At 38.1% G+C, this 14,398-nt stretch overlaps 2 protein-coding genes across 2 annotated transcripts; both read right to left on the reverse strand.

Annotated features, from left to right (window-relative positions):
• Positions 1–4,536, reverse strand: LOC101301154 (3-ketoacyl-CoA thiolase 2, peroxisomal-like). Its single transcript, XM_004290182.1, has 13 exons — positions 4,263–4,536; positions 4,068–4,144; positions 3,870–3,954; positions 3,630–3,756; positions 3,439–3,537; positions 3,285–3,352; positions 3,104–3,211; positions 2,936–3,013; positions 2,734–2,866; positions 2,508–2,604; positions 770–893; positions 589–697; positions 1–419 (listed from the first exon to the last, which is right to left on the reverse strand). The coding sequence occupies exons 1-13, from the start codon at positions 4,362–4,364 to the stop codon at positions 256–258; spliced, it is 1,371 nt and encodes a 456-aa protein (XP_004290230.1). The 5' UTR covers positions 4,365–4,536; the 3' UTR covers positions 1–255.
• A 725-nt stretch (positions 4,537–5,261) lies between these two features.
• On the reverse strand, positions 5,262–12,199 carry LOC101312898. The gene is made up of 10 exons (XM_004292336.1): positions 12,017–12,199; positions 9,262–11,782; positions 8,798–9,147; positions 8,631–8,717; positions 7,841–7,993; positions 7,354–7,514; positions 7,124–7,271; positions 6,611–6,733; positions 6,426–6,513; positions 5,262–5,452 (listed from the first exon to the last, which is right to left on the reverse strand). Exons 2-10 carry the CDS (start codon positions 11,423–11,425, stop codon positions 5,262–5,264), a joined length of 3,465 nt encoding a protein of 1,154 aa, XP_004292384.1. The 5' UTR covers positions 11,426–11,782; positions 12,017–12,199.
• Between the last annotated feature and the right edge of the window lie 2,199 nt (positions 12,200–14,398).

Below are 14,398 nucleotides of genomic sequence, written 5' to 3' on the forward strand. Positions count from 1 at the left end.
GATAAAATAAGCTTTTCACAACCTTTATATTTCCACATACTAGTTCACTCATAGACACTCGCAAGAAACAATAACGAATAACCATGCAAGGAAACCATATTATATTTGATCCATTTGCTTACAATACAGAGCTCTATTAAGCCACAAGATCTGTACCCAGAAACTAATTATTTTGATTATCACCAGCCAAAGCGAATGTTGAAAAATGAGCATCAAAGGTTGTGTATCTAGCCATCAAATTAAAGTTTGGTATCATCAACTGCATGCTCTAGCATTGCATAGCTCATCAACCGAGTCACCTCTTTCTAAAACTGCAGCTGCCCCCATACCTGAGCCTATGCACATAGAGATTACACCAAAACGACAATCCTTGCCACGACGTTTCATCTCATTCAACAGAGTTGCAACACACCGAGCACCTAACACAAAAAACAGCCGATCCAAGGACATCTCAACTTGAGATACATAAAAGGAATGTGACAGAATGTTTAGATTTGTAAATTTCATAGTAGAAAATGTCTATGTGCCTGCCCATGCATATAGCAAGTGGTCAGGTTTATTTTAGGACATGCCACTCGATTCCTATACCTGTAGCGCCTAAGGGATGGCCCAGAGCAATAGCACCTCCATTAACATTGACTTTATCAGAATCAAGTTCCAATTTCTTCTGACAATATACATACTGAGATGCAAACGCCTGAAGGAGACACAAAATGCTAAGCCAAGAATACGTCAATTAAAGGTTATTAAGTCATTTGCAATGCACTACCTCATTTATTTCAAATAGATCAATATCACCAAGCTCAAGACCAGCAGATTTCACAGCTACTGGAATTGCAGCAGCCGGACCTACACCCATGACAGCGGGATCCACACCAACAGCAGCAAAACTCCTGTACAGAAAGGCAAAAAATCATAATCAAGGTCCAACTAAGTTTTGAGAAAAAATTTATCTGTTCAGGTCATGAAGCTATCCAACATTCTTCGATGACAGATAATCTCGATGAAAGTTTCTGCATACTTAAAACTTTAAAACTAAACTTTATATCTCAACAAAACCATACAAAACTAAACTTAGGTTTCAAAACTTTTAAACCATGAGAGGTCACACGCGAAGGCACTCCTAATGGGTTGAAGACCATCTACTTGAGAATAGGATTCAGTTTGGTTATCATAAAGTGCATCCTGAAAGATGAAACCCGCTATTCAGTCTTATAGTTCTTTGCATGTTATCAGTGAGAGAGTTTGGAGACTGGTTTATAATGTTTCCTCTCTTCCTAAGTTACTCACTTTTATGGCAACTATCTTCTAAATCTGTTCATACTATTAGAATTGGTTTCTTGATCCTTGTACTTTAAAAGTTTAACAGCTGGGAGTACCCAGAGCCAAATCAGAATGTCCTCCTCTAAGGTCCTTGGACTGTTGGTGTCTGATTTGGTCTGCCATTATTAGTGGATTTGGCTTCCACATCAATATAGATGTTTAGTTGCAGCAGGTCCTTTCTCGATAGCCTAAGGGTGCTAGAATGAGGCTTTTACTCATGGCAAATCTAGAAGAGCTGATGTAAATATGTCTGAGCATGTTTTGCCTGATCTTTCATTGAAAAGGTTCATACTCAAGGCACTTTGGCTACCTACCACCATAAGGAGGCCGGTGCAACAAAGGTTTTAGATTCTGCGAGTGATTTTGATACATGAATGAACTGATGTTATTGTGAAAACAAAATAACATAAAACAAAAAACCAAAAACAAAGCTAGAATTTCATGCAGCTTAGGATCAGAATGGTAAATTTTGCAGGCATTGGAGTTGTGGCAAGAAATTAATATCAAGCGTGTGTGGCTGGTTATTTCTCAATCAGGTGCTCTCTATTGTTTCGTTTCATGAAACCTAACTTCTTCAAATAACAAAGTAAAGAGAAAACAAGGGGAAAAAAAACCATGAAAAAACAATAATTAACTTGGACCAGAAAATAGTAGTAGAGTAAACATTAACCGTGTTTGGACCTTTGGCCACTTAGTGACGATGATTTATGTCTTCTCGGACCAAACAAAGGATTATGTTTTCCAAGCATCAGCTAATACCAAAGTATCGAGCCTTGCTGGTTACAAAGCTTTCTTAAAGTCTTCGTCCTTAGTCAACCAAAATCTTATTGAACCTTTCTACATATTCATCTATATATAATGGTAATACGACTGTTATTTCCAGAACCTCAGTAACAAAGTAAACCTAAGGAGTTTTCAGCAGTTATTTATAACTGTGCAACTTATACTTCCCTTTGATTAACCATATGATCAACAAAATACAGACAAAACATGCAAAAGAAAAACAATGATCCCAAGGAACCAACTTGTTTAACATTTGCAACAAAACACAAAAGTAATATGATTCTTAGTGATCTGAGTTCATTGCTACGAGTTATGGTCATCTCAAGTTCTCAAGAGCCCAATGTTTAATCCTTATTCAAGCAATGAATCAGCTATTGTTTAACAGAATTACACTGTCATACCTGAAAACACCAATAATAGGAAGTCCCTTCTGAATAGCTACACTTCTCTTCATCAGGAGTACTGCTCCAGCACCGTCACTCACCTGGCTAGCATTTCCTAGAGTAAAAAAGTAAATGAGAGGAATTCACAAAGCTTGATACATATGCATTAGAAAGGACAAAATTCCTGATAAATGAAGATACTGTCGTGAGTAACAAGCTACTTAACACTTGAGTGATGAAATACCTGCAGTTGTTGTCCCATCTGATTTAAATGCAGGCTTCAATTTTGCCAAATCAGTCATATTTGCATTTGGCCGGATGCCATCATCCACAGAAATTGTAACATGCCTCTCCTCTCCAGTTTTTGGGTCCACAATCTATGAAACAAATAATCAACTACCGAAAAGCAAAGACATTTTACAAGGAGAATAAGTGTTTGTATTTACCTTAGTAGAAACAGGGACAATTTCATCCTTGAATTTACCAGATGCAGTTGCTGCAGCAGCACGCCTATGTGATTCAACCTATTTTACACACACATATAATTACAACCAGTGCACTGTATAGTAGTTCATCTACTACCTAATGCATATTAAAGACTTGATAGAACTCACAGCAGCTTGGTCTTGCTCCTGTCGTGTTACACCATAACACTGTGCAACATTTTCAGAAGTGACACCCATAGGAAGAAGACAGTCGCGGGCTTGTGCAAAGGCTTCAGCCTGTAAATGATGTATATTCAGTTGAAGAAACCATGCCTCAAAATATTATTAAATATATAGAGTTGGCAAGTACCTTGGGGTTAATTTTATGGATACTACCAATGCTATCAATTGTCATGCACTCCACTCCTGCCGCAATGCCTATATTGAGTGTATTCAAAGCAAAGGTCAAATTCACTGATGGACACTAGATGGATTATAGATACATAACTTAGAACATCTCTCACCAATGTCATAATACCCAGCCTTTATGAATGCAGCTACATCAGCAACTGCCTGAAGGCCAGATGAACATTGCCTGTTGACAGTTCTAATGGGAACCGTATCTGGATAAAACAGATGAACCATAAGCTTCTGACAATAGACAAAACCCAACATAAAGATTGACTTTAAGTAGCATATACAATTGAAGACTTACCAGGAAAGCCAGCATAAAATGCTGCCATCCTGCACTCAATTGCTCTAAGTGAGCCAGGAGCCAGAACTGTGCCAACAACTATATCCCCTACTTCACTTGGGTTCAAATTTGTTCTCTCTATAACTGCCTGCATAACGAGTACATCACATATAAATCAGCCCTATAGAACTAAGCGGAAAAGGACAAACCCGAAACTTGATATTCTTCCCTCTGATAATTCAACTGATAAGTTTATCTAACCTTCAAAACAGGTGCCAGTAAATCATCAGCTAAAGTATCCTTAAAACCGCCTCGCTTTGCTTTGCAAACGGCAGTTCGGTAGGCCCTGTTTAACATGAATTTCAAGGCAATATTGAGCCCAATACAGGTATAAACGTTATGAAAACATGTAAATTTTAGTAGAATAAACAAAATTTCTCAATTCAGTCAATTACTCACGCTACAATCACTATATCATCTCCAAAAGCACCAGTTCTATGATAAGCAGCACTATCCCCAGCTGCACATATTTCAGCCTACCAAACAAAATCATCAAAACAAACCCAGAAGATACAAAAGTCAACCAATCAAATCCACCATAACCAAAACACAAAGCTCTCTCCTTTACCTAATCACAAGGATGTAAAAACTTACAGAGAGGACAGAAGACTCATGGGTTTGAATTGCGGAAGACAAAGAAGAATTGGGTCTCAGATGTTGAAGCAGAACCTTCTGTCTGTTCAAAGCTTTCTCCATCTTAAACCTCTCTACCCAAAGATGAAAGCGTTTTACAGTTTTAAGTTGCACAAGAGCATCAAAGCAATGTGCAGCTAAGTCTTGTGAGGTTATATAGGAGGAAGGGACTGGACTTTACAGTTAAAGAATGACCAACAAGAGACTGAGCCAATGATTTAATCAAGTTTCATGTGGGAAAGTGGAAAGGCTCTGACTTGACTGACCCATAACCAAACCCAATTGTCCAGTGGGGTTTGTTTGTCTTTTGGGAAATTACAAGGAAGAACAAAACCCACGTTTTCCACAGATACATAAAGAATTTCCTTTTCAGGTCAAATGTACATGGTAGGTGAGACTGTGGGAGTCATCGTCGCAGAGAAGGTAAATTCTCTTCCATACCCAAAAGAAGTTTTCATGTAATATATCTTCGTTGATTCTATCACAGTTTGACGAGCGTTAATTAGTTTACAAAGAAAAGTTTCTTCAGTCTTGAAAGAGAACACGAATAGTTCCGAGTTTTCCCATTCCAATATGGAGAAGTCTTCCTTAGTCAACCACTATAACAATACCTACACATGTATATACTGGTGAGTCCGTGAGTGTACCAGATACTAAGTCAGATAAGCCCCTAAAAAAATAAAAAAAAACATATTGACAAAGCCTATTGGTGACCAGAAATTGGAGATGGTCTCTTGCTCGCTTGCTAGTTTCACTTCACAAAAGAATAAAAAAAAAGAAAAGATCTGTTTATCAACAAAGACCATCAAATGTTGGGGACGAACTAACCCTCAAAGTTTTGGTACTCAAAGAGAAGGGGTTCCAGGGGGGTTTCATTGGAGCAATACTAGAAGATCCTCGTACCAAAAGAATGTCAAATATGCATGCAAATGTTGTTCATTTACGTTAAGATGTTAAGCTTCAGTCTCTTGTCTGATTACCGGAAGCCTTTTCGTGAACTGTGTGAGACATAGCTCGCAGCTTGATAGTTATCTCAGTAAATGACGGCCGGCTTTCTGGATCAGCTGACCAACACTCTTCCATTAGCAGCTTCCACTCAGAATCACACCACTGTGGAATAGGTGGTCGAAGAGTGTTCTTTACAATCCCACCTTTAATCAAAAGTTACAAAATCAGGAAATAAATTACAAAAATAACAGTATGTAGAGTAATCCAAGTTAAAAATCACGTGCAGGTTTACAGATACTTTTTTTTTTTCTTTTTTTTATAATTTAAAGGATTACAGATACTTAATAGCATACAAAACATGGGAAGCAAAGTCTGCAAACAACAATGTTAAATATCAATTTCCTGGCTCCAGGTGTGATAGAAAGCATCACTAAAGGTCTAAACCGAGAAACCCAAGGCAGCCAGTGAGTATAGAACCTTTTAACTCATATATAATGCTATAATGAGTATAGTAGCCAACTCTGACAAAATCTATCCCACAACATAATAGTAGTGATACATGTTATCCAAATAACAAACTCCAGTACCTTGGAACCTAAGGAACTTTCTCTTGCTTATTAGTTTGACAAGGAAATCGAAGAACTTGTTGGACCAATTGAACTTCATTTTTTTGAAAGGGATCATTTGAACTTCATAATGAAATGGAAGTTCTTTTTATGGTTACAATTTTGGCCTAAATCCTTGAGCTAATCCAACTTATCCAAGGATCACGATCCTATTGCATATAGCTGTACGTAGTCTAAATTGAAAAAAAGTATAGATGAACATGTAAACAATTTCATAAAGAGGTCGCATTCAGATATTTGCATCGAGACTATTTTCTTTATAAATAAATTCAGTTTTTTTTTTGTCTGGTAAAAAATTCAGTTTACTAACCTGAACTTTAGGTCATTTTATAGGGATACACGTGATTGAAAGAGGAACGAAACTGAAAAAATGACCTAAAGTTCAAGGTAGCAAACAGAATTTAATCGATAAGATCATTACATTTCCCTTCAATCATCACATACGAAATTTCTTTCCTATGAAAATGGTTGTGTTGTCCTTCCATCATTACACATGCAGCACTCCCATTAGAAATCAGTACAAGGGATAAATACCATAAGATAAACTTACCTATGATGGCACCACAATGCATATTTGCATACGGCTCCTCTCCGGTCAAAATCTCCCACATTGAAATTCCAAATGAGAAAACATCAACCTGTAAAGGTAATACCAGAATGCTAATTTCTTTAGCAAATGATGCCTTTTCCCTAGGCAGTAATATAAGACATAAAAATATATAAATTCCTACTAACCTTCTCAGAAACCCGGCTGCTGCTACCATTCAACAATTCTGGTGCCATCCATGGAAGTGTTCCTCGCACACCACCAGATACCAGAGTATTGCGTTTGATTCTTGATAGTCCAAAATCTCCAACCTAAAGAGTGAAACCAATTAGCAATATTGGAGAAACCACTAGAAATGTCTGTAAGATTAAGATAAAAGAGAGAACCAAGTGTAACTTTTTTGTGGTGATGGAAGAAAGACAAAATTTGGTTTAAATTTCCAAATAACACATCCCACAGAACTGAATCACAACCAAATTATGACTTCTAGTTTCCATATGAGGGGAAAGAATTCCATTGCATCTGCCCAAATTCATCCTCCGGTCAACTATTAGCATGGAAATATTCTTCTATCTAGAGTTAATAAAACTTGCAATTCTGTAAGGCCTATATCATTGCATAAAGCTTACAAACACACATGTTTTTCTCAAGTGCATTTGAATCAATCATTGAACAGGGAGAATGTCGTTGTTCTATTTTACCTTACATATAGGTCGTTGAGGATCCCTCAAGTTGACTAGCAGATTGTCACACTTCAAATCAAAATGGACAATATTTTTAGAATGCAAGTATTCCATGCCAAAAGCTGCATCCATAGCAATTATAAGCTTTTTACGCTGGTCAAGTGATCTGTACAACAAATTTCATGTTCTAAGATAAGCATAAGTAACTGTAGGAAGCAAATAACCAAAAATAAATTAAGCTAAATTACCTATCCTTCTTAACTAGGGCATGCTTGAGGGATCCATTCACCATATATTCAGCTACAGTGGCTAATGTTCCTCCTGCTCCATCAGGTACTATCCCATAAAATGCAACCACATTTGGATGATGAAGATTTGAAAGGATCTGTGCCTCTCTCCAAAAGTCTGTCTGATACAGCCAAAAGGAGCAATGAACTTCACAGGCAGAGAAAATGCCACTTTTAGTTATATTTACAGTTAAAGGAAGTGAACCAAATTGTCAAACGAACTTCAAGATATGTGTCATAAGGTCAACAACATATCAAGGAGAAATGAGAACTTGTTCTATGGAAGACATGTACAAAGACAATAGGTCCATAAGCTAAAGAACTTTCCATATAACCATTTGTCATTTTTAAGAAACCACCCACCCTTCAAATAATGGAAAAATAATAATACACAAACAGATACTGTATGAACAAAGGAAATGAAAAGGAATTTGATTACAAGACCCACCAATTGATCTTGTCCTAATGATCTCCCTGCAAAGCAGCTTTTTTTAATTCTCTTTATAGCAACATCTGATCCCTTCCATTTTCCATGATAAACAGTTCCATATGTACCAGATCCCAATTCCCGTAGTTCTTCAAGATCAGCATTTCTAATGATCTGGACATCAGAATTGAAATATATATAAAAAAAATTTTAAAATTAAAAAAAAACTAGAATTTTGCAATTACTCAAACAGGAAAGATGATACGAGGCTAGTATTTTACAAATACGAGAGCATCTTGGTCATACTTTTATCCCAAGACAGTCTAAAGCAATCACAAATAGTATTAGAAGATCATACAATACTAGGGGACTAGTGAGTGACATTTTGTTTGAGTAAACATACCATCTCCTCTTATGTGGCAACAATAAAACATAGTAGGAAGCAAGAGAACCAGTACTGATGAGATGATTTGCCAGTAAGATAATTACATGTCCTTATGTAATATTAGTGAGATGCTATAAATCTACATTTTTTTAGTAAAAAGAGATAAAGAACTCTTGGAGAAATCAATGGTCAGTCAGTTTTTAAATTTTGCAATCACTGAATTAGTGCCCTTAATATTCACCAAGGCCAACCAAATCTATTCAAAGGAACAACAATTTACATAGTATCTGCTTCATAAGCTAGCAGTGATGGAGGTTCCAGTCAGCAATGTACAATTTTTCTAGACACTAAAATGATGAAATATAGTGTCTAAATATCTACCAACAAGTGCAAATTAAGAGAAAGATCAAAACATCAGCAACATACCTGCAAACCATAGACGCTGGCTTCCATTTCAACCATCATTGCATCACTAAATGAATCATTCTTGTCTCCTATATCACCCTTATCATCCTGCAGATAAACCAAGTAGCAATTCAAACCCACCAATCAGAAACCTAATAAACAAATTTAATCAAATTTATTTTTTGTACCTCACACTCAGACTCTTGAATGATGCTCTCGACCTCTGTTGCAGTAGGGGATAAGATATCACTAATGGATTCATCAGCAACATGTGGGGACACCACTGATGAAGACTGAATGCCAAGAGTAACACCACTGGTTAAGTCTTCTGCAGTTATTACTGAATCCAATTGGGCCTGTGTTTGTGTCAGAGCGACATTTTCGCCATTCAAGCTCAAATTCTCAACACTAGCAGCAGGATAACATCCAAAATCATCATCAAGGAGGGATACTTCTCTTTTTAAAGCAGCATTTTGGATTGGCTTCTGCAACACCATATGATCACATTTTTGAAACTCAAGATCATTGAGAACTGTCACTGGGTAAGAATTTGCGGAGCTTGTGAGCAAGGGCTCTTGGAAGCCTATATCATGTTGACTTGCAACAGATTGTGGATGTATAGCTTCATGGGAAATTGGTCCATTGGACAAACCTGAGAGCAGATCATCCAAAGAACTTCCATCACAAGAGTGTTGTCCAATGCTAGCAAATAGGCCTGAAAGTTCAGAATTCCTATCCCCTGAAATAGCTTGTCCTTGTTCACCATATAACCTACCTGTCAAAGCACAAACCTGATCATTGACATTTGCTTGACTTATTTCAAGAAGACTAGCAGGGTTTTTGCCAAGTTGGAATGGGTCCAGCACTGTATTATCTACCAAAGGTTTGGATTCACTGGCTGCAGGAACCACAACCCCTGAGGCAAAAGTAGATGTTACATTAGGCAATCTCTTCTGACATGCCGCCTCAGTGGCAGGTGATCTTTCCCCATAAAAGGTGTCATCATGATGCAGGAAAATATCCTTTTCGCTCAACTTATTTGGGAGTTCTAAAGTCATAAAATCTTTCTCTGTAACTGTTGGGAATTTGTCATGAATATCACCAGAAACATCATCTTTGCCCAGTGATTCTAAACATGGAGAAGAATTTGGCAAATTCAGTCTTCTGCCCAGTGGTGGCAGTCCAACCAACTCAATATCGTGTAACTTGTTCTGTACCCAAGGATTGAATGGGTCAATACTTTCATGCGGTTGGGTTAGGTTTTCTTGTGAGATACCTGAGTTCTGCAACAATGACAATTCAGCCTTTATAAAGTTAAAGGGGTGTGACAAGTTTATCCTTTCCTGAGAAGAGTATGCAGACCTCCCTCCATTCTCTTGTAGTTTTGAATCAGACAGAGCATGTGGCATGCCATGATGAGAACCAATGGAACCTGACAACTGAGATATTAGATCTTCTGGCTGTGAGACAGGCATGTCCAAGAGAAATGTTCTTTTCTTATGCACTGGCATCTCACGGGGAAACCCATCAAAGTCACGAAAATTTTGGCCAACAGCTGAAGTAGACACCACAGTTTTGCTGGTATTGTGGTTGTCACATTGGCCTTCTTGAAATTGGCCAATTTGCCTATCATCAACTTCAGCTTGTTGATGTGGAATAGGGGAAAGAGGGGATTGAATTGGAGACCCAGTTATATTCTGGGACTCGCTCAAAAATTGACTATGATGCAAGGCTTTAAACTTGCTCTGAAACTCCTTATGAGATACCAAAGGCTTTGTTCCCTGTTGACTTGCTTCACTACTCAAATTTTGTCCTCCATTAGTTTTCCTATGACTTGGATCAACCATGTCATTTACAGCAGCAACATATTGGTAATCAGGGTTACTTGAATATATGGCATCAGCATCAAGGGAAGAATTTTCAGACTCACCCAGAGGAATTAAAAAAATCCGTGGTCTCTGAGAACACTCATCCCTTTCAAGCCCATGATACTCCTCTATCATATTTTGAAGATCTTCATCAGATGACACAGATATAAGAGCATCAAGATCCTCATTTGGAAGCTGGTATTTTATCATATGAGGCTGGTTGCAAATACCAGAAGTTTTCTTTACAAGCTCTTCCCATGAAACACCATTTCTAATAGAAATCATACGTGTCTGTCCCCCAACATATCTGAGTTTCCCATCACTAGGCCTGGGTAAAATCTTGCCACCAAAACTGCAAAGAAATTTCATCTTCCCAGATTGAGAACCATGCAACACTCCTGACCGATTTAAATTGTTAGAATGAGGAGACTCAGCCATGTTCACAGGTGGAGCAGTTGGCCGAAAACCAGCTCGATCAAAATTAAGTTCTCCAAAAGCCTTCCTTGATCCCTTTCCACCATCAAACTCCTTCACGCTTTGTCTGCTTAGCTTATCAACATCAGCCTCATTTTCGATCTCTTTACATGACCCATTTGTCAAGACAAACTCAGACGTGTCAGATGCACACTCAGAACCCATTCTCCTCAACCCCAAAATACCACTAAGATCCTGATACGCCACAGTACAATTCTGATTATAGTTCACTTCAACTTGCCTTTCACAATTCTGACCTGCATCAGGTACAGAATGAACTCTTCTCACCGCTCCACAATCCTGAAGAAACTCCAAGGAAAAATCCTCTCCCGTCTGTACAGAGACATTCCTATGCACATTCTTTCCCATATTCGGAACAACCAAGTTCGACTCTTGCTGCACCCATTGACCCGATGAGCACAATACCTCACTGGCCATAGTAACAAGCAAATTCTCAGACCTACTCAGCTGCATGCCATAACTCCTATACCTCTCTCTCTACAAATTAACAAACTAAACCTAAGAAAAACCGCTCTTCATACAACAAAATTGCACAAAACCTTCAACACCAACCATGTTCTCCCCACCATAAAAAAAAAAGTCTTTCCTCGAAAAATTAAATAATACTCAAAACCCAGTATTCATAAACTGTTTTCTATTCCTCTATGATCCAATCACCAAACCAAAAGCCCTAAAAATCACAGATTTGTACAGAGAAAGAATTTCACTATATACACAATCAAGCAATTCCAGCCTATATACTCACAAAGATTGAACTAACATGAGCAAACAAGAGCAACTGAAGTCCAATTCTCAAAGCAAAACCATGACCTGCATCAGTCAACAAAACCAATACACTATCACAAATCGTCCAAATCACCACCATCAACATTTCAACAAAAATAAAAAAAATAAATAAATAAAAAACAGAGCTAAGCAAACCACACACAGCACACAAACCACAAAAATCAAAAGCCGAAATTCAAAGAGGGCATGCTTGAAGCTCAAATGGGCGTCGATCATAAATGAAAAAGTGAGAGACTTGATTGAGAAAATTGAGAGTACCTGATGGCTGAGGAGGTGTGAGTCTCTGTTTTGGAGCCACGAAAGCTCTCATTGCTGAGAGAAGGAGAATTTGGGAAATGTGGAGAGAAGAAGAAGAAGAAGAAGAAGAAGGGGATTTAGGGATTGAGAAAAATGAGAGCTGGATTACAGCAATCTCGACATGGCCGAGAATTAAGGGGAGAGGCATCGACCCACTGTATTATTAACTGTATATGCAAGATATAGCAACCAACTTAGCTTTATTTGTTATTTTACTTCATTTATGTCTTGTTCCTACATGTGTTATAACGTTATGTTTGGATAAAGTAATTTTAATATCTATAAAAATTTTAAAATTATGAGAATTATAATTTCATGAATTTAAATTTTATTAATTGAGAATTTCATTGTTTAAATTTCATAACATAGAGTCTTTTTTTTCTTTTTTTTGAAATCGGGCCAAGAACACCCGTTAGGTCAGAGTGGTGGAGCTCCTTCCTATAAATTCATTATTTAAAAGAGAAGAGTACAACGAGGGGGACAAAGAGCCTTGACCTCGGAAAGAAAAACAGTTATCTTTAACAAGAACATCATGTATGATATCAGGAGTGTCCTCCACCCAAAACTCATCCAACACGGATGTACTAGCGAGGTGAGCGAGTCTATGCACTACACCATTCGCTTCTCTATAGATATGTTGAAGACTAATGAAATTAAATGCAGTCATATAACGTTTACAATCTGCAAGAATTGCACCAACCTCAGACAAGTCGTTTACATCACTAGAAAGAGCCTGTAGAATTACTGCACAGTCACCTTCAAACTCAACCTCCTCAATTTGTTGTTGTATGGTGACTAACATTCATGCATGTATAGCCTCAGCCCCTGCCTGCAACGCAAAGTGCACATATGGTAAATGCTTCGCTAAGGCTGCCTTGCACTGGCCTCTCTCATTTCGAACTACTACGCCGACACCACCAACGTTCCTCTTGCCACAAAATGCCCCCATCAACATTGACCTTCAGCCTCCCACTAGGTGGACATTTCCACTTTGTTTTTGGTCTATTTGCTTTGTTTACAGTAGCTGGATGGACACTTTGATAATCAACTAGCAACTTGAAAGCCCAAGCAGCCATGTTGAAGGGGTCACACACCCCACCATTCCACACTATATTGTTCCTTTCACACCAAATAGCCCATAGAGATACTAAGAACAACTCTATGCGCTTTTTGTCCAAACCATCTACCACATTAGCAAACCAATCAAACACCAATGCCCCCGGAATGTTGCTGCACCGTAGATGTGTAGGACTATGCTCCCAAAAAGTAGACACTACCTTACAATCTTTGAAAAGGTGTAACGCCGTCTCCACCTCAGAGTCACAAAGCACACGGTTTGTACTTGGGAGTTGAATTCTCTTCGAGAGAGCCTCCCTAGTGGGAATGATACCCTTGCAAAGTCTCCACACAAATGATCTAGTTTTAGGCGGCACCTTTGCATGCCAAATATAATTCAAATACTTCCCTCTAGTGCTCACAATACCACTAGACGAAGAAGCTTCTCTAGTATATTGGTCCCTCTCCCTAGCCACCTTGTACCCACTTTTCACCTTATATACTCCCTGATTATCAAAGTACCACATTAACACATCTTGAACATCACCTCGAGGTAATAGAATACCTGCAATTGAGCGAACCTCCTCTTTTGAAAAAAATTCATTTAACATAGGCAGTAACCATTCTTTACTCTCCTGATCAATAATATCCCCAACAGTCCATGTTTCAGTACCCGACATCGGCTGAGAGAAAGGCCGAAAGTGATGCGGCACTGGAACTCAGGGATCATTCCATATAGAAATATTTTTGCCATCCCCTATTCTATACCGCAGTCCTCTCTTGAGGACATCTTGACCCACCAAAATACTCTTGATGTAGAGTCTTAAAATGACAAGAATTTGTATTCAGACCAACATCAGTTAAGGAAATTGACAAATGACGCTTATTTTATAAGGAATTTAAGTCGGGTATTTAAGCTCCCAAATTCTACAATTATTTTCCCGTGGAAATTGCTAATTCCACAGGATAAGAATCCAAACAAGGGAAACCGTCCTAAGAAATTGGGAATTCCTTATTTTTGATTAAATTCTCGGGAATTCACCTGCATATTGCTATTAACACACCTCTTTTTGCTATTAACATACCTTATTTATTTGGGAAAATGCCCAAATACCCAAAAACAGGGTTTCTATACCTCAATCCAATGAAAATCTTTTACAATAGCTCATTCCAATAATTCTTATAAAAAAGACTATGATACCCCCAGCTTATAACAATAAGCTACAGCCACTCATCTATTCCTATTTCTACAACCATTCATCCCGATCTGATTCTCTCTCTCTCTCT

Source organism: Fragaria vesca, linkage group LG2 (assembly GCF_000184155.1).
Source record: "Fragaria vesca subsp. vesca linkage group LG2, FraVesHawaii_1.0, whole genome shotgun sequence".
Taxonomy (NCBI): domain Eukaryota; kingdom Viridiplantae; phylum Streptophyta; class Magnoliopsida; order Rosales; family Rosaceae; genus Fragaria; species Fragaria vesca.